Source organism: Blennius ocellaris, assembly GCF_963422515.1.
Source record: "Blennius ocellaris genome assembly, chromosome: 12".
NCBI lineage: Eukaryota > Metazoa > Chordata > Actinopteri > Blenniiformes > Blenniidae > Blennius > Blennius ocellaris.
In genome coordinates, this window is record NC_137661.1 from 18505715 (window position 1) to 18527634 (window position 21920).

Here is a 21920-nt window from a genome sequence, read left to right on the forward strand (position 1 = left end):
AATAATCAATACATTTTTTCTAAAGTCTCCTGAGCAAAGAAACGAGGTCAGTCATTATTGAACGGTTTCAGAAGAAGCTCATGAACTGACCTTGAATGAAGATTTTTTCATCCGTACATCCAGCTAAAGGTCTGTTTTTATACTGTTGCCTGGTTGTTGGCACAAACCAAGATGTAACATGTCTTTTATTACCCCAAGGCCAACAAACTACTCAAAAGATGCATCATTATTCCTGCGACAGTCCAAAAGCTAAAACGCAATAAGTTTTATTATTAAAAAATAAAGTATATGATATTTTGTTTGGCTTTTTACTTATTATGTCACAGGATATTCATGCAAACTTCTCACAAGCATTGCTCTTTGGTAATTCATCACAATAAATTATATTTCAAAATAGTGAATCATTGCAGTGAAAAAAAAACAAGATTCATCAGCTTGTCACAAATCTGTAACGTGCTTGTTTAAATATTGTCAAAAGCACAATGTAATTTTGGACGAATGGTCAGATATTTACAGTTTAATTTACCTTGGAAAGCCAGAATAAGTATAAAATCAAACTGTTGTCCATTTGTATCCCGTCTCTATTCATCCAGGGTTGAATAGAGATGTTTCTGCTCCACATTTAATTCATCACCTTTTTGCATGATTCAGTTTTGATGACTCTGTTTTCCTCTTCATTCAATATTGTGTGTCGTGAGAACAAAAAGAGTTCACTTGTCTGGAGGTATGTTTCGTTTTCAAGGTAAACAAAAGACATAGAAACTGACACAAAAGGCTTTCATTTCTAACCTTCCCTCTCTGACAACATATTAACCTGAGTTTCTGTAAATCTCAAGTCTGCAAGGATAAGAAAAGAAGAATGTCTTTCTAACTCTAACCAAACAGTGCCTCTGTGACAATGTTAACCAGTGTTACCATGGCAACTACTACATTCATTTCAGCTGGTGAACAGATTTCACTTCAAGAAAAGTAAAGCAAACTGTTTTCCTTTTGTTGTCTTAAACTATGGAGCAAACATGTTGTTGATACCAGTACAACACAGTGAAATTCATCCAACTGATTGTACTTGCTTACTAAAAAAAACGTCATATTAAACTTTATGAAGTTATAAACTGTCAGTAATTGTGGGTTATTATGCAATTATGGTTAAACATTTAAATATGGTATTCATAAAGTATTTCTATTCTATTCTATCTATTCTATTCTATTCTATTTTATTTTATTATATTATGTTCTGCTCCAGCTTGAGATCAAAATTAGCTGTATCTGACCTGTAAAGCCAAAAGGAGTATCACACACCTGTTGTAAGAGGTCACAGTCCCAGTAGCTTTGAACAAGTTCATTCTAATTCATATCTCGTCACCGTGAGTTCACTGCACTCTCAGTACGTAATTATTTTTTATGCAATATTCTTTTAACGTTGATCTCTCTCAGAAATGAAGTTCTTTGGTTGGTACTTATGCTGCCTGCCTTTTCCACCTGGGTCACACCAAAAGCATGATAGAATGAATCTGAAGCTCACAAGGCCAGAATTAATTAATTGATTAAGTAAAAGCACATAATAAATTCATGCAGGTAAATTATTCCTTTTGAATCAAAGTGACACTTTAAACGTGAACACAGAGCTTTGTAAAACACCGAGTGACACACTTGCTGATGTGATAATGTATGCAGTAACCATATGTCAGTGACGTCCTACCTACACTAGTGTATCGCCACAGACAGTAAAGCTTTTAGCGAGCTCTTCATTCCAGCCTCGGGATCATCAGAAAGTGGACTCTGCCGAAGTGTCGGCCGCTATCTGCCAGACATGCCAGAGCTGGAAGCCACTTTTTGATAGCGGCTCCACTCACTCACACCGCGAGGACTTTGATTTGTGTGCCAGACTCCCGGGCTCTCCCAGCCTATCTGGTGCCCCGTGGTGTCATGAGGGCCCAGCACTCAGCAGCACCAGCCTGGAGGAAGCAAAAGGGGTCAAAGCTCTCGGACAGCGGGGGGGGGGGGGAGCACAGCCAGGAGGGAGCACCGGTGTTCATGAGTAAGGGAGAGCCGGAGACAGGTGGTGCAGGGCTCACATTTCTGTCTGTGTTTGTGTTGACTGGTAGTAAAAAGTTGATTAACAATCAAACACACATCTGGTGAACGGTGAAGCGACGGCCCAGTGAAGGGGGCCGACATAGAAAGGAGGCCTTGTCCACATCCTTCAGTTTGTTTTTGTTCACACGAGGTGTCTGAAGTCTGTTCAATCCTCCCTTTGGATGCCATCTGTCTCAACTGTGCAGGAAAAACACTGGCTGGTAGAATGGCACGCCCACCATGTCTCATCCACCAGAAGAGCATTTCAGAGTTTTAATGAAGATGAAGAAGATTGTGTGAAGATTTTACATTAATATTCTGAAAGTCGTGTATATTCTGGATGTAAATGACAAAGCTGTTTTCTAAATTTCATCCCACAAAAAAAATGAATTTGATATTCAGTGTTTTGTTTTGTTTTTCCTGAAAAACGACATACTCACTAATAAGGTCTTGTAAGTGGGGGTAGCAGATGGTTGTGCAATCCGTCATGCATTATGTCTGCTTGTTGAAACCATCCATCTTCTACAACACTGTTGTCAAACTATATGGCTGATTATTGGAGCTGGACACAGCTGACATTGTGTGAAAAGCAGAACACACACAGGTCACCTGTCACAGATCACACACACACACACGTACATACTTACATTCACACAGACAATTTAAAGTCAACACCTATCCTCACATTTCTTTGGCCTATGGACTGGTGTATCTGGAGAAATCTCCCAGGGAGAACATGTGAACCCCACACTGGAAGCCTAACGCTCACCTTGCATTCATTAACCTTAAAAATTCAGTATATTTGAATTATTGTAAACACTACAAATAAAATATTGTAATTCTTTCTGAGAAAAAGAAATAAAAAAAACAAACAACATATCTTACTTTGTATGACATATTACTCAGCACCATGAGTGCTAAATCTGTTAAATGATGATGTACATGGAGATTTTTACACTCACTTTTGTTTCTAACAGTTCTTGATCAGCAACACCAGGACATGACAAAAGTTGCATTAAACAGTAGTGTTCTTTATTTGTCACATATACAGTGAAGCAAAGTTTTTGTATCTAAGTCATTCTGACAGTATTTTGGCTTTGCTCAGGAACAACTCATCTGGTCTCAACCACTGCTTCTCCAAAACAAATAAAATTGTTCATATGAAGAGCAAAGTATCCGAGACGTGTACGTCCCCCACGAAATCCTCCAGCCCTTTTGAGGGAGACCCTGAGTCCCTCACAAGTGAACATACAATCTCTCCAACAGGTCCATGGCTCCTCCCAGCTGGATGAACCTGTTGGATCTTTAGTTTGAGGTGACACAGTGGATTCCCAGTCAGATGCCCAAAACCACCTCTACTGGTCCTCTTGATGTAAAGGAGTGTCTTTACTTTTGTGTTCAGGCCATCTGACTGTCAATGCATCTGTACTTCTGTGTTTGTTTGTGCTTCGGTACCTCAATGTCTTTTCGTGGACTTTGTCCCCTTGACATGATGAATTTGGAGATTTTGGTTGTTTTTGGTCTCCCCTTTGACAATGAAATACGTTTTTTTTCATCAACAACAGGGGTGTCAGGTAGATTGAGTCGGCCAGCAAGGCTGGTGGCGTTTACTCTCTATGTTAGCAGAAGTTAAAGTTACCTGCTGGAGCTGCTGAGGAAAATGATTTTATAAGACACCGCAATATTTCCGTGCAAACATCAAGGTTTTTAGGTCAAAGTTTTTATTAGAATGTCAAATCATGACTATATGACGTCCAACATACAGATTAGTATTCAGGACATTTTTTTTTTTTCTTTTTGTAAAAACTCACTGAGATTCCTGTACATCATGAAGAGTCACAATTTAACAAGTGAGGTCCCACAACCTGGCAGCCATTGCTTTGGCTTGTCTGTGCAAAAGTGCTCAGACTAACGGAAGCAATGAAAGAGAGGCAGGTGTACTCAACACAAACCTGTCAGGAATCCGTCACTGAAACTGAGCGGCACAGGGTTATGAGGAATAATTACTAGATCCTAAGAACCAGAAGGACGACAGCTGGGGAAGTGGTCTAAAATAAACTAATAGACAAATAGATCATCATTATGTTTTATTATATAAGACATAACCAGTTGCATTTCTAAAATATTGCTACAATTTAAACATACTGTAGATATAATTTCAAAATTGTTATATTCAGCATGAAAGCATTTCTCCATCTACGAATTTGACTGATGTCTCTTTTTGATAAACAATATAACATATAAACCGGTAACAATGTAAACAATCACTAACAACTCAGAAATAGCACGTGAACAATAACATGACCAACAGAAAGCAGAGGCATTCGCCATCACATGCCTTTATTGCATTAAGAACTTCTGTTCTGTCTGTCAATTATATAAATTTAACTCACAGCCTGTTTGTGCTTTTCAAACATGCCAAGACAAAATCAATTACCTAAACATGAAGCAGTGTGATTAAACTGTAGTCAAACACAAGTCATTCATTTTTTACATGTATTGCAGTGGCATATTCAGTGGCGGTGATGTTTGCACTGTGTTTTCCCCTCTGTACAGCCATGCACACAGAAAATAGAGCACATGTATGTGGAGACTACAGTATTTGCTAGGCACTAGGTATATGTGACACATATGTGGCTCAATAAAAGCAAACCAGGTCTTCACCTAACACTTGAACTGCACTGTTACTGTCTGTTTCAGAGCAGGTTTGCCTCAGTGGGGGTTCCCTGGGTCCTGCTGAAGAGCTGAGCCTTTTCTCTATATGTTATGGTATTGATTAGTTCTGAAGTGATGCAATGGTTGAGTAAAAGTGGGTAAAGTTTAGGTTGAGATATTGCAAGTAACGCTGTAATATTTTTTTGACCAACATGTGAGAATATGAAAAAATACGGACATTATAATTCAACAATGAGTGGATAATTTTTTGATGGAAGCTACGAGAAGGGATTTTACCATTCGAACATTAAAACAAGCTAATAGGACATATATGAAACATGTTTTGGCTTTCAATATGAAATGACAGCTTTTATTTTGAAATGGCAAAGCAAAGTTTAAGTTTATAAGCAAACTAACTCATGATGAAACTTTGATTACTGTCACACTGATTCTGATGATGTTTGGTTCATATTCATATGAAGTGGGAGTGTCCGTCACTGAAGACGGGGGCCTGTTAGTGGAGTACTACTTCTGTCTTGTCTTGTTGTCACCAGATGGATTCTTCTTGTTAATTCCGGTTGCTTGTCATTGCTTAAATTAAAGTTGCTGTGTCACTGCTGAACCTACATATGGTGCTGCCTTAATGGCGCTTCACTAAAAAGTCTGAGATCTAAGGATAAAGGCTTACAGAGTGAAACAAACAACAATGAAGGATGGTAGAGGAAATAAATGAAATAGTCTGTTATTGTATTCATAATACACATGCACAACTTACAAAGAAAATGTCTGAGCACATGAGCATAACTGAAATATTTGTGATAATTATACAGACCAATATATAAATCCTTACTCACTTCAAATAAACAGCCCTTTTCTGTGAATATATTACTTTGCTTTGTTCCCACTGATGAACCAGAGACATACAATAAGAATAAAGTATTTAAAAAAAAGCGACTCTAAACAGCAGAGAATGCAAACAAGTATTCAAAACTCACAACCTGGCAAGTGCAGATGCTTCTGTTGATGTTGATGTTGCTGCTGCTTCGCGTGCAGGAGTGTGTGTGTGGCACAGATGCCGTCCTCACAAGAGCCTTGAGGGTTGATGCATGAGCTGAACAGCTGAGTTATGGTCAAATTTACATAACAGTAATCATGTGTGTGGAGTTGCAGATGGGTAGAAAAGTGCATCTCTAGAGTCCGAGGCAACATGCTTACTTAGGTGTCAAGATGGTGACCACATTGGAGGGAAATCATATTGAAGAGCAGCACTGGTACCGGGACCAGACCGTGCTGATGGGCCGGGGCGTGGGAGCGGACACATAACTGGATGGATGAAACATACACAGTAGAAGAAACCATGCAAAGCTCATAGCAGCTGGCACAGGATTATATACAAACCCTGGGAGGCGCTGTGAGCAAATGTGGAAAAAGAAGTGATACATGTTTTGTAATGGAAATGGTTTTCTGTTGCTTTAATTTTTATGTTCAAGTAATATCAGTTTGTACCAGACGATATTGTTCTTTCAGAGATTACAAAGAGATTCCTATTTTAAACTTTTTTTCTTTCTTTCGTTAGTCTACATTTACAGTAAACGAGGTTACATAAATAAATAGTCGGGTTTACATAACGCACACTATGTTTCCACATAGAAATAACCAGGTCATAGTCGAGATATAATTGCTGAAGAGAGTTTTGCAAGTCTACTTCCAAAGTCACATCATCAACAATATTTAGTGAGTTGTTTTTTTGTTTTTTTTTAATCATTCTAAAACATGAAGTATTGCATCTCCATCAACACTTCAGGGACAAAACAGAACATCATCTGCATAAAGTGATCTCTCACACTTCTCAAACAGTTATTGCTTTGTGCGATAAATATCACTTTCAGACAATAACCGACAAAAAACAAAATGACTGAATAACTTGAATGTATTCCTGTTTGATTTGTATGCGACGTTCGTGTGAATGTTTCAGTCTGTGAAATTTAGAAAGATTTGCATATCACAAAAAGCCCAGCTTTGAAAACTTTGGTTTCATCTCTGCTCGTTTATTAATCTCGTGGTGTTGATTTTGTACTATTGAGCTTTAATTGCTGATCTGCAATCTTAATTTAAGCACTAACTTTGCCTTTGTGCAATCAAACCTGTCTCTTTTTCTTTCTTTCTCCTTCTTTCTAATTAATACAATTGTCTGGCATTTGCTTTCCAATGAAGTAAAAAAAATAATAATAATAAACTAAAGAAACACTGATACAATATAAACTAACAATGTCACTTGGTGCATTTCTTGTCCTAAGACTGTTCCATTGAGACAGAAAGTGGAGTTCTGTAAAACACTTTTCTCATTACAAGCCTCTATTAATTATTTTTGGGCTTCCAAATAGGTTCCATGGGGCATAATTTGGGCTTACAACAAAAACACAACAGTGTTAAAAAAACAAAACAAACAGAAAACAACCCCCACTGTTTTAAAATACTGACAAACCTTCAAGTCTGTCCCATTCAGAACTCTCAAGGTGGCTAACAATGCAGGAAGTGGTAACTAAACAAAAAGGAAAATGCAAAATGATCATAGGAGAGGAGCTCATTATTGGCACTGTGTAATGAAATTCAATCGAAGGAGAAAAATAACAGCTCCAAACAGACTCGAGGGATCCTAATTTCCGCTGTCATTACCCAGTAATGGTTCAGGCATTAGTGAGATGAGGTGAAGAGAATGTCAGGTCCAGGACAAAAGGTTCCCTTCCTAATGCTTTTGGACACAAATCAGCAGCATCCAATGAACTCTCATTGAGGCATTAATGACAGAGGCACACTGCAATATACAACCTGCAAATTATCTGTACTGTCCTTGGCTGTTGATCCAATGTGTAGAGTTTACAGCGTCACAGGGTTTTCATTATTTGTGGGAAAGGACTTTGGCATAGTGACACACTGGAAAACTGTGACGTAAAGAAAGTGGAATTTATGCCGAGAAAAGATGAATTTACATTTTGATGATGGGAGTCTGAATGTTAACTTGTTAAAAAAAAAAATCTTGTAATTAGCTGGCAGTGATTCACAATTTTGTAAAATACTATTGAAAGGTTTAGCAAGTCCATACACTCATTACTAGCTCTCAATGACCATAGAGATATTTAGTTTGGTATATTTTTCACAACTATCATAAATGGTAAATATGCATTAGCCAGTGTACATCCAAATTAAGTATATTTTTTTTTAATTTAATCAAATTATGGTTGTAATAAATAAAACCATGTAGAACCAGCACATATATTATAATTTAATCAGGATAATTTTTCTGAAACCTTTATTCAGTTTGATTTTGGCCTCTGCCAGTTCTTGACAAAGCTAGCTATTCTTTTTTTTTTTCCTGATACAATGAATTATTTCAGAAAATAAAAAAAAATTGAGGGTAAAAAAAACCCAAAACTAAAACAATATGCGAAAAGGAACCGTAGGCGCCATGAGTCTGTTGAGGGTGAGCGGTCATTTTTTTATGGCTTCGTTATGCATTGCATTTACTCAATGGATTCACCAGTAATATAGCGTTCATTGATTAATGCATCTTTGAAGTAAACAAATACAGACATTTCTTGTAGAAATCAATGATGTGGCTGGAACAAGGAACAAGACAATCTTCCCTGGAGGAATCGTTTCTGCTGTGTGTGTGATCTGGTGGGCTCGTGTGTGTGTGTGTGTGTGTGTGTGTGTGTGTGTGTGTGTGTGTGTGTGTGTGTGTGTGTGTGTGTGTGTGTGTGTGTGTGTGTGTACATGTGTGTGTGAGGACTGTCAAGAGGCAGGTGAAGCTTAGAAAAGAGACCAACAGAATTCAGAAAATTTATAAAATTCGTTTTCAACCCTTCAATGGACGGGAAAACTATGGCTTTAAATTTAAGTTATGCCAAAGTTGAGTGCTTTAGTTTTAACCTTTAAAATTTACATCACACCAAATGTTTTCTTGTCCATTCGGCATTGAGGGCTGTAGTCTACAGATCTGTTCATGTCCATGTACTTTAGAAGTAAAAAAAACACAATCTGAGAACACGCCACCGTATTGACCTTTTCATGAAACCACATTTATCAAGCCTTTGTGACGAGATCATTTTCTGCTTCAGTCTACTGATTGCATGCGGTAAGCTAGTTAAATTCTATTAAAGTGCCAACTTTCTGAACTAGTCTGAACTAGGTCCCTGGATTTCTATTAGTCCTCTTCAAACCCAAGTTTGCATTGAATGAGCAGAATGAGGAGGATTTTTGTATTATACTCATATTTTGCTGACTATTTTCTGAAATAAAGGTGCTACTTAAAACACTACATAACTGTGCATCTACTGTGTCTGTGAGTAGAAACATCTCAAAGCTGAAGTTTTAAAAGTCACAATACAGACTTTATTGTGTTAGAACAGTCTCATTTTAGATTTTCCCTGCTGCCGATCACTCAACTTACATTCGGATAGTCAAACTGGAGTAAAGAAAAGTGGAACACCGCCCTTGTTCTTGCAGTCAAGCCATGTCATTGAATCATTCTCCCAAAACAGTATATTTAAGATCACAAGTTTGAGGACAGCCTGGATCTCACTTTGATGTTGTCGGTTTCAGGAAGGCTCACTATAGAGTCCTTGTTAGGCAGTGCCAAGTCACCTGGACCGGTTCCCACACCCCCTACAGCGAGCCCTGAACCACTTACATACCCATGCACAGAACCAGGCCGGGCCACGGCAGGGAAAGCTCCCACGGACATTTGGTGTGGAAGTATCACTCGGTGTGTGATAGCACTCCGGACACCTGTCTGACCTGATGGGGTCGAGGGAGGTCCAATGGAAGTAGAGGAGACTCGCGTAGACTGGGGTGGACTGGGTACACATGATTGTGCTTCTTCATGAGGCAGTGAGGGCTGGGAGGCTGACAGTGCCCTGGCATCTTGGCTCAGACTGCCCATTTGCAAAGAGTGGGTGCTCTTGTGGGTGCTGGGCCGGCGTGCAGGGCTTGCTGTGTGCTGCTGGGATAGAGAAAGCTGGGAGCCTGAGGTAAGGCCAGCCAGGGCACTAGATCCATACTGGAATGATCTCCCTCCAACTGCCAGCGGGCTCTGGACAGATGGGCTGGAGAGGACCGGAGCAAAGGCACCAGAAGCAAGGAGCTGAGACTGCAGTGGACTGGCCGACACAGGACTGGATACACTTTGCATCACCTGGAATCTCCTCACCATCCTAGGAGACTGTAAGTTCCCCGATCCAACAGAGTTCCCTTGCATGGGAGGGCAAAAGTTCATAGCTACAGCCTGCTGCAGAGTGGCAATCGCTGAATTCTGGGGCTGTGTGGAGGAACCTGTGGGAGTAAAAATCCCACTGTGTTGTGACAGTGTCATGGACATGGCTCGAGGGCGGGGCACATCCACCTGTTGAACCATCTCTCGATCGTATTTAACTATCTCTTGGATCATCTCATTCTCACGGTTGTTGAAAACCCCAGAGTTGAGATCATGCTGGACTTTGTGCATTAGGATCGAGTTCTTCTTGCCTGTAATAAGGAGACAGAAATTATATGATGCTGAAACGAGTGCTAAAATTATCTCATCCAAAACAGAGAAGAGAAGCATTAACTTTATAATTATGCTCTTTGACCCCACGTCCTAGGCCTTGTTAGATATGATGCCTATAAACATTTTGTTTCTGCACACACAGAATCCATCCCAGGTAAACACACTCACAAGAATGTACCGCAAACCACCTAAAATATATGGCACCATTGACAATGGTGTATCCACTGTAGAATTATGAAGGACTAATCTCTCGACTGCAAGAGGTAGAACCTCAATTTCTACTGCATACTCTCCTGGAGGTGACAGAGTCAGATTCAAACGGTTAAGTCAGCTTAGGCTTATCAAGTGCAGGAAGATGAAACCTGAGTTGCCTGCAGTGCTCTGGATGCAGGTTCAGTGGTTCAAAGCGCAGCTGGATGTAGTGGCCACAGCTTCAGAAGCAGATGTGCAGCTGACTTGAGGCCAAACAGAGACGTCGACACCTCAGCCATGAATGTGATAGCAAATAAACTAAGAAATCAGCAACAGTAGAATTTGAATCATTAAAAGCTAAATTTGCAATTGCAAGCTCTCCAGACACTTGAAAAATTGGCCTTTAAGATTCTAATGGAGGTTGTGTCATCCCTTAATGTGTGAACTCAAGAAAGTCATCATGTAATCTAATACTTCTCTGCATTTATTGATAAAGCTGTTGATGCCAATTGAATGAGTTTCAGAACAAAGTCGTCACAGAGTTTGAATGAATGTAGGAAACCCAAGATTGCCTTTTGGAGTTGAAGTTTTGGTAAAAAACTAAGGTTTCTGCTGCTTGCTTGAATTTCCAGCTGAATCTTGATGATCCAACATCTGTTGGTACTTGACAGACTTACAAAGGCATTCTTGTTGATGGATGGCAAACTGATTATCCAAGTGATGCTTACATGTGATGATCATTTTCTATTTGTCGATGAAAATTAACAAAATAAGAAAGGGCCTTTATTGTCTGAATTGTTTGTGTAAAACTACAGTGAGCTAAGTGATGCCTCTGGAGCAGGTGGAAGGCTGAAGCTGCCTGTTTTGTCGAATTAACACAGACAAAGGAATTTACAGCTATAACACAATTCTTGCATCAGTGCTGTCACAACAATTCATTACCAAGTTGCACCTTCAGCTGCTTCAATTAAAGCAATACAGTTGCTCATACTAATCGTGTGTGACACTATGTTCACACACTGTAATGACTTGAAGCGTATTGAGTTATAACACATGAAGTGTACACAATAACATATACTTACTGATATGTTAAGGATTCCATTGTTTACATTTTAGGAGTTTGTGTTTAATATTTTTTAGACCTATGTGTGTTTGATCCTGTTGATTTTCAGCAAAAAAAATAAAATAAAATACAGTCTGAGTAATTAATATGCACATAGAGAGCACACGGAGCCCAGTGGGAATGTTTGGCTGCTGGTAGGGTCTCAGTCATCCTCCAAATCGGTGAGCTGCCTGACCGACGGCTGCACATGACTGGAGCCTTGCTGCTATGGCAACAGCAGCCATCAGGTAGCGGATGTGGGGCTTTAGCAAATATGCGAAGTGCGAATGGGGGAAGTGACACCCGAACAACGGGTGTGTGTTCACAGGTGACAGTTGTTTTCATTGTCAAAAACAACCCACAACTTACACAATCAGTGTTAATAATTTTTTGTAAGTTTTTACATTCATAAACAAAGAATGCAAAAGTCTTAAGTGTCTGCGGCGTCCTTAAAAAGGCAAACTTTCCCGGCAAGCATTAAAATTCAAAAGGAAATCATTCACATTTACAGTATGCATGGAGACACGTGCACCCCCCCCCCCCCCCCCCCACCACCCCCACCCCCACCCCCCCCCATTTACTTTCCTTTACACCAAACCAAACACAGTACTTAGGATCATTCACATTGCACATCACCGCTGTCATATCGCACTGTGTTTTGACAGAGACATCACGTTAATGAATGAATACATTTTCCTCATGCTTCATTTCATCTTCTGAATGACTAAGAAGCCACAGCTTTACCAGGAAGTCACAAGGCCTAATTATTTGAGACTGAATCTCTGAAACATTCTATATATTATACTTGGATTGAGGCATTTCCTTGTCATTAATTAATCTTCGGACATATTTAGGTTCACGTCGGTCAGAATGAAGCCTTGCTAGTTATTTGGCTCCTCAGCATCAGTGTATAAATAGTGCATATTAAATAGATGCAGGATTGGGTTGCATGAGAGTCATTTATTTCTTCAAATTGTATCAAAATCAGAAATGGGCAAACTAAACTGTCTCATACTAACAGAATGAGAAATAAAGCTGTTATTTGGCGTTAGCGTCCAACAAAAACAACTGCTGTGAGTAAGAAGACTTTTTCCTTTGCTGAAAAGTACCAGTCTTACCTATCCGATCCAATCTGTCAATAGCGACGGTCTCAAATGCCCTCCTCATCATGGGATACTCCTCCAGCACCTCGTTGAAATTGTCCACAGAGAGAGAGTACAGGCGGCAGTACGTGTCTGCTCGCACACTGGCTGTTCGCCTGCCACGGGTCAGCAGACAGATCTCTGGTAAGGTGACAGACAGGCCGGGAAAGAAAGAAATGGTTGGATCAGTAAATGCCAGACTGCCTGATTCCAGGGTGTCAGACAGGGACAGAAAAAAAAAAGAAAGCTGAGATATCACAAATGAGTGATATACTGAGCACTCTGAAAATGATCTGCACGAAACCTCCTCTGAGAATGTCAAATAAAAAGTGGATTTTACACTGAGCTGTATGAAAACAAAAAACAAACATGTTATCATAATGAAGGAATCTCACGCATGCAGAAGTTCTGTGTCATCGGTGTGACCCAGTGACAGTAACATGGAGTATTTCCTCCACCTCTGGCAGACCTCTGACAGCCGTGTGAAGGATGGATGGCACTATATTTAGAGACGTGCAACCTAAGCTTCATTATGTTTGGTTTCCCCCTTCCTTTCCCTTTGTATCTTCTTCTGTACGGCTTTTTCTTATCTGGTCTGGAGTTGACTGTTCTCCTGACAACCGTGCGCCCTCGTTTCTCCTCACCTGAGAGGTCGACCTGCTCTGACTCTCGGTGGGAAAGAGAAAACGAAACGTGAGGATACTTAATTAAGCATACCCACACTGGTACTGCATTCGTGTGGAATTTAACAGTCTTTTTCACTGAGGTGTCTTAGGAGAGGAACACAAACTCGTCCACCACAAACAAGAATAAAATCTGAACAGTGTTAATAACATAATGTTAACAAATGAGGTCTAAATCTAAATCAATATTGTGGGAAACATGCCCACCTAATATTCAGTGCTAGCTGGTGTCGATAATGAATACCCATTTATTCCTATTTAATTTATCTTAGTATTTTTTCATGTACAGTTATATCAGATTTGATTGTGTTATTTTGTTAAATTATATTTATTGTATAATTGTGTTTATTGTGTATACTTGGTATATTTGTTTCTTAAACACCAGCTTTAAGGGTCATCTGTTATTTCTAATATTTTAGTCATTTGTTTGTTTGTTTAAACTTATGTTTACAGTTAGCTCTATGTACCTCAGTTGTATTCATTTTCAAATGGTCTTTTTATATTCTTATATTGACTGTCTTCTGATTGCCTCATTTTCAGTCTGGGAATCATTTGCCAAACAAAACTGACATTAACAAAAGTAAACCAAATAAAAGTAATAGAAGCACATTTTGTAATAATTGAGTAAAGTTAAATGTGTGTGATTAAATGAATATTTTATATGTTATTAACTTTACTGACACACAATCATTTGACCTATTTGTTGATTCAACTCTGGAGTCAGAACTTTTTTTTTAATGAAAACATGATCACCATTAATTAAATAAAATAAGAAAGAAGGCATTTTGAGAAATGTAAGGAGAATAGAATATATAAATTTGAAGGCAGGATGAGTAAACAGCCCTAAATAAATAGAAGTAAAATAGTCAAAAAGTTTTATGCTGAATCGGCCATATTTTAAGGTTTTCTAAAAGTTCAATAACAACAGCTCAGTGTACCTTATGAGAAGCTGCTATAGTGTGAGCAGAGCTATATGAAAACAGATATAACAAGCAGCCCCGTGCTGTGTCTTTCTTTGAAGTAACAATACTGTGATCCAACACACTGGATGTAATTTTTGGTTTTCTCAAAACAAGTTTCTCAAAAATAGGCTTTCTTTGTCCTTTGAATTTTGCCTCGTAATTCTCCAGAAATTAATTATATCTTTTTAGACGCTCCACTTTTATCTGAGTTAAGAAAACTCAGAAACTACCCCAGACATCCTTTCATAAACTCTCACTTAGGAGAACCTCATGGTTAATCATGACATCCTCATTTGCATATTGTTAGCATCATTAGCATGCAGTGGGAAGTGTTTTCAGAGGATAATAATACTAATGAAACCACTGGGGCTAAATTAAAAGGCTGTTCAAACTACTGGATGCCCATTTGTAGTTTGTGAATAAGACAACGTTCATCATTAAACATAATGAAAAATGCAGAGAAATGCAGGACAGATAAAGTGAATTTTGGACACGAACAAGTACCTTGTCTGGCTGCTAGACATAAAAAAAGTGCTCTGTTTATGAGGAAACTTATTTCTAGAATCAATGTAAACATATTCTAATCTTTTATTATTGCTTATAAACTCACTGTTAATCAATGAGGGGATCTGATCACTGAGACTCGTATTGTTAAAACTTGTGATTGAAGTTTGATTGAAGTTTGATTTTTTCCTTCAGACTTCACAAACCTTGTGTAAAAACAAGGGATTTATATTTTCTGAGCTCACAGGAACCGATGAAAGAAATTTAGAAAATTGTTAAATCCACACTCAGCATATTTAAAAACCTTCAGTTCAGTTTGAGCTGTTCTTTTCTTAAACTATCCAACGCAAGTTACCCTCACAATACAACATAAAGAAAAAGATCAGACAAGATTCTACACCCCTTCAGATTATATTCTGAAAGGGAACAGAGCCTGTATGTCTAATGAAACTTGTGTTTTACTCAATTGGGTTTTCAGAAATCAAGTGAATTCATTGTCACTTTTGTTAATAATGAAAATAAAAGTCAAAAGTCAAAAAGACAAAAAAGAGCTTTTGTGAAAAACCACAATTATAACAGTTATGACCATTCATACATAAATACATACCAAACTTTTCAAAATCACTGATGTAAAATATTTCAGTAATTGATGCAGTCTTTTGTTGAACACTTGACAATTTCTAACCCTAACCCTATTTAACCGCATTACAACCAAAGAAACAAAGTGTAAAACTGCTAAATCAGCTAAACACAATCCAGCCATATGTGTATAGACATATACATGAACATAGTATTATGTGTCCACATAAAAGTCGGCAGAATTCCATCAGAGCTCAATTGTAGATTGTAGCTCCTTACTAATTCAGTGCTTTTACCACACATTTTCACTCCTGTGGTCCTCCAGCTGTGATGTCACTCCAACCCAAGTGTACTACTGGTTTTGTGAATGAAGACCTGAGATTTCCTAAATAGCTCATATTGATTGGCTGTGTGTGTTTGCAAACATATGACTGTGAGTAGCTGATATTCCAGCGTTGCACATCACTGAGGAGTTAAAGATTGTATTTGTGTTGTTGCTCGGAAAGTGGGACAGAGCAGGTGGTGAGGCAGGGCTTCACATGTAGCTAAATGAAAGGAGGCTGTTGTTTTTAATTACCTGCCTGTTTTGGATTTTTTTGTTTGTTTGGATTGTAAACACATTTTTTTTTATGTAACTGAAGTGGATCTTGGTGGAGCACATCCGCCTCAAAGCACGAATATCCCCCGTTCAGTTCTGGGTTCAGGAGCCTTCCTGTGCAACGTCTTCATGTTCAAAGTTATTCTACTTTCCTCCAACAAGTTAAAGACATGCATGGCGAATTAAGTAATTGATGTGTTTGCTCGTATGAAACAGTGAGCGTGTGTGATTGTTGCTCTGTGTCTGCTACATTTTTAGGGTGTTCACTGTCTTTTTCCTGTCAACGGGTCTGCTATAGCCCCCCCCCCCCAAGAGGTGGATAAAGTGGCTACAAAAGAACCTCACACCTAGTTATGAATGTGAGTCTGATTTAAATGCAGTCATTAATACATTCAACTTATATTGTGCATCGACTGTTTACCCACAGTTTCTTGTTTTCATTCTTTTGTACTTCACCACCAACTGCCACTTCCTTAAGTGTATAATTGTTACAAGTAATGTTAATACATGAATTGAATTGAATTGAATTGATTTTTTTCAGTTTACACTACCTATTAGTTCATATTGCCTTAGCCGGTCAGCTTATGGTTTATTCCTGTTACTCCAGTATTTCATGCTATTTGTATTGTTGTTGGCAGGTTTTTCAAAGTTTTTTTTGCTGTTGTTGTTTTTGTGAAAGCACTTTGTAAACTTTGCTTTTTATATGCAATATGTAAATATAGCTGTTTAGAGTATACTTTGATGTTTCCCTCTTGGGAGCTGATACGTCTTAAAAGGTTTATACAAGGGAATACACTTTTAACAACAACAACAACAAAAACAATATCAACAGAATATGACTTGAACCAGAGAAGCTTCTTAACGCTGTGACTTACCTCCAAAGTAGGAGCCGTCGATCAGCTTCATGCCCATGGTCCCTTTGGTCAGGACATTGACCACGCCGTGCTGGATGAAGTACATCTTCTTGCCGATGGTTCCCTCTCGGATGATGTAGTCTCCCGGCTGGAAAACTTCAAACCTCAGCTTGGTCAGCATGGCAGTCACAAAGTTGGGATCTGCGTTGGCAAACAGCGGCATGGAGGCCACCAGCTTACGGCAGTTGAAGTTGATGATTTCCTTGATGTTGAAGCAGACAGCAAAGTTCAGAATTGGGTTCACAGCTAAATGAATGGAAATGGCATATTATTATATTTTAATGGGAATATGTAGTCACAGTTCATTTGTAATATTTGAACAACTAAAATCCAGCAATGAAGACATGATTTTTACAGGAAACTTTGTATAAATTGTAGCTTTTTTTATTATCTTGAATGACACTGATGTGGAAAATTCCCTATTTTTACTTTTTCATGACCTGCTTGCTTAACAAGTGGGCTTTGTTTACTGTAAAGTAGAGTAAACAGTGTCCTCTAACACAAAGAATATGTATTCTTTGGTGACAGGTGAAAATCAGATTATCGCCATGCAGTTATTATATAATTATTATATATATATATATATATATATATATATATATATATATGTATATTCAAAGATGGTTAATTAGTTACAAAATAAAGTAATGAGAAAAATTGCCAGACAAAAAAGTGACATAAATTACTTTTGAGTGTATATAAAGAAAAGACTGAGCATCATATTAAACGTCATCCACTCTACCTGCTTGGTGGACAGTTGTGAGTTGTGTGTATTTTTGTGTGAGTAAGCAGATGTACAGTGATGGCTTGGCTGTCTCCTTACCTCACGCAGAGGCTCATTAAGCTCCTCCAGGATGCTCTCTTCATCAAACATCTTCCCCTGGTATCTGTGCTCGTAGTAGTCATGGATTTTCTGTCGGAAGTCAGCCGGTAGCTTGTGGAACGACATGTACTGCTCCACTTGTTTGTACTGGAGCCATGATACACAACAATAAGGAGAGACAGAAGCATTAGGCAATATAGAAAGAAAACGAGTCAGCAAACTTTATAGTTAATTGTGATTGTTTGAGAAGAAGTTTGTCTTTTACTATGAAGCATCACACTGATCTCTTCCATACAGCCACAGACACCTTCCATTGCTACTTAAACAGTGTGTCTCTCAGGCCATCACATTAGCATGCATGTGTATGTTGATGCAAAAGCCACTGAGATGCTGAGCTCTGCACACATGAGGATCCCGTGACCCACTTATATCTTGAAGCTATGGCCAGAAAACTGTGATGAAGCCGTTAAGGAAACATGACAGCTCTGGAAACCCATGAGGATTTATCACGCTCTGCTGTGTTTAGAGGGAAAAGACAGCTGGATTGAGGACGTTTAACCACAGACAGTGTCTCTCTCTCTCGCTCTCTCTCTCTCTCTCTCTCGATATTGTTTTAAATGTTTTTTTTTCATTATTTCTTGTAAAAGTTAACAAAAATGCCAAAGTCCTCCTCACAGTTGAAAACACTTGATCGTTATTGTTTCTATGAGGAACGCAGGTGAAGCAACTGCTTTGTGATCTATGAGGAGCAAAACACGACGATGTGTAAATATTTAAACTGAAGCCGGTGTGCATTTGTGTATTGGTGCTTCCATTTAAATGAGATGTGCCTGTTATTTATGTTGAAGCTGATGAATATGTAACTGCGGTTGGATGTAAAGAGCATAAAACATAGGCCGGTCACTGCACACCGTGTTTGTTCACTGGCGGGTCAGATTGAGCACAAGTGATTCACACCATTGCATATTCACTGAAGTTATGTTTATCTATATCAAGGGGAGCTTGAGTGTCCACTTCTCTGAGCTCATTATGACACTCCAGTCTGTATTTCATGCCTGGGTTCCCAGTGGAATTAGCAAGACCTCCTGTAGGTCTCTTTCGTGAAGGTGGAGTTGCATTGCACAGTCTATCAGCTATGGAATAAATCACATCACTATTATTGATCGACTGTCCACACATTGAGTTTCCTCATACCTGGAATATGCATCAATATGGTTACATGCATCACTAGTTTTCTGTGAACAAGCGATCAATGCTCCACATTGCAGAACACCCCGAGGGTGGAAAAGTGACTGCGTGATTTTGAACAGGCCGACAAGACGACCCCTGAAACTAGTCTTTCTCTTATTCCGGCAGGAGAGCGGTCAGCACAGACAGATGCAACCCTATGAATGATGTAGCTGTTTCCATGAACCTACAGACTTTAACTGCTGCAAAACAAATCTGATCAATACTGTATGAAAACTGCAACATATCCATACGGGATGCTGTGTTCGGAGTTGCTTTAAATCTTACATAAGGTCTCTCCCAAGTGTGCATATGTGTGTGTGTGTGTGTGTGTGTGTGTGTGTGTGTGTGTGTGTGTGTGTGTGTGTGTGTGTGTGTGTGTGTGTGTGTGTGTGTGTGTGTGTGTGTGTGTGTGTGTGTGTGTGTGTGTGTGTGTGTGTGTGTTTGTGCGTGCTAAGCAGTGTGAGTCATTCCCCAGTGGAATAAACTGTCAATTGGACAAGTAGTAGATTTCAAGCACAGGGCTGAGGGAGAACCTCCACGTCCCACACTGACAGATGAATTTAAAGGACAAGTCGTCCATGTGCGTATATGTATGGAGGAGGAGGAGGAGCGAGTAGGGAGGACACTGGCAGTGACCTTGGTTGTTACAGTCAATGACACATGTGTTGAACAGAATAGCTTTCTGTCCGGGAAATTACATTTTGTCACATTATGAGGTAACATATGGCCGAGAGAACAAAATGGAGGGTTGACCTCGGTGGCACAGGTGACACGGCAAATCACAATATCCTTAATATGGCACAGAGTGGCTGTCACGGCAGGACATCATTAATTTTATTTCTCTCCCAAAGCTTTTTTCTCTTCAGAGGTTTTTATGTAAGGGGAAAAAACAACAACAACTTGTGCTTATATAAGAACTGCAAAGTGAAAAAGTAAGATCTAGTGCTTTTCAAATTCAATGGCATTTACTCTGTAAGTCCAGCTCTTGCTGTCCTCCTATTTCACTGTGATTGTGTTTTATAAACTGCATTAATTATTCATATACATGGAGTACAAGATGGCCTCATACATGACAAAGTGACCATGTGATTGGGTCACTTACATTAATGACTCACATAATTGGATTACATCTACAAAAACAATTCACAACATCCTCTTTTGTTCTCAAGCAAACCAATTTTAATCTGCATCTCATTCGGTCCTAATCAATTGCTTTTGCCATGGTTAATGTAGCATGAAAAGCCACAGCAGCGCTAAACAAAAACCATGCAAGTTGTCCAACTCAGTCTCTCCCTTTGATTTCGTCTCCATTCCTCCAAGTAAACTCTGAACGTTTTTATCAAATCCTTCATGAAGTTAAGTGAGTACTCCCTTAAAATGCATGTAACCATAACACATGCAATGAATCACATAGAAACTTGTCAAATTTCACCTCATTTGCCAAGTGTCGGTGACAATAAAGGCCAACCAGAGAATCCAATTCATTCAGTCAAGCACAAGGATAAATTGGGAGGCTGCTATTAAGTGTTTCCTGCCTCAAGATCCAGTGTGACTGTCTCAATTAAACTGGAATGACATCTCTCTCTCTCTCTCTCTCTCTCTCTCTCTCTCTCTCTCTCTCTCTCTCTCTCTCTCTCTCTCTCTCTCTCTCTCTCTCTCTCTCTCTCGATTCTTTTAAAGTGGTTGGGTTGCAGAGGAAACTGAGCTTTATTGAGTTTGTGATTTTCTCTGCATTAGACTCAGATTAGTGACCATGTCACTCAAAAAGCAGAGGGACGAGAGGGCAGCTCTCACAGCCTGCGGTTTTCCCCTGGGAAAAGAAAGTATTTATTTTTAAATAAGTGAGTGTATAAACCTTTCTAAAGTGGAAAAGGTTAAGAAATTGTTTTCTGGAAATCTTTAAGGTCTTTAGAAAAAAACAAAAAAAACAACTACCCATGACTCACATTATATGACATACAAAGACAAACATTCAATGTAGATTTATTAAAGATATATGTTGCTGTAAGTAATATTTACAATCAGAAATTGTTTTAGTCTTGAACTCCAAAGTATTGTGTCCAAGCATAAACACAACTATCTCAGATACTTCTAATAAACTAATAATGCACTGCCTATTCTCTAATCCAACCCAGTGGCTTAGGAAGCAGATAATACTGAAGTCCAAACCCTGTGCAGCACTCTTATAAAACTATTAAATGCAATACATACATATAATGGAATCACTTTCACCCCGTGGACTAACTGGGAGGAGGGGGAAGGGGTAAGAAGCTACAGAGAGTTTTTTTATGGGACATAAAGCTGCAAGTTGGTGGGTTGGGAACATGATGCATAGCTGTCACTGTAAGCCACCACAGAGGGAAAGGAGAAATTGAATTGGTCCCCTTATTAATGGGCCATGACACTGAGCGTCATGGATCAGCATGTGACATTGCCTTATATCTCTGTGTGTGTGTGTGTGTGTGTGTGTACGTTCTTGATGATGTGTCAAAATGGCAACACCAAATAAAGATAATAATTCTTGAATATAGACATCCTGTTTTCACAAAACACAACCTCACTGATTTCCTAATATATGTTTTACAATGTAACAACACAGGGACAATGGAGGGAATTTTGAGACTCATCTGCACCACGGCTTGGGAGAGTGAATTATTAAAAGTGTCTGTCCACACTTCTGTTAGTTCATGATCACAGTCCCTCAGGACTTCCCCTTTGCCTCTTGTCTGGGCTGATATTACACAAGTACTGTGATTGTGATATGACTTGCAATAAACAAACAGTATATGATGCTGATGTGTTTCAGCTTGTCTGCTGTTCCCACCAGTAGAGTTGCGGAGAAGTTGTTGACTTGTTCTTTTTAGCTATTTTCCATGGATTGTTGAGCTTCTGACAGGTATGCTCTTCAATAGCTG

The 21920-nt window shown here is 39.0% G+C and overlaps 1 protein-coding gene across 1 annotated transcript in view; it reads right to left on the reverse strand.

The window, feature by feature from the left end:
* Positions 1-9283: 9283 nt before the first annotated feature.
* Positions 9284-21920, reverse strand: part of hcn2b (hyperpolarization activated cyclic nucleotide-gated potassium channel 2b) — a gene marked incomplete at its 3' end in the record, with an annotated part of 33186 nt that continues 20549 nt past the window's right edge. The window contains exons 5-8 of the mRNA XM_080506700.1: positions 17776-17922; positions 16914-17154; positions 12689-12853; positions 9284-10254 (exon numbers count right to left, since the gene is read on the reverse strand). Of these exons, the coding sequence (XP_080362826.1) occupies positions 9284-10254; positions 12689-12853; positions 16914-17154; positions 17776-17922 (1524 nt within the window). The remainder of the gene's footprint in view (positions 10255-12688; positions 12854-16913; positions 17155-17775; positions 17923-21920) is intronic.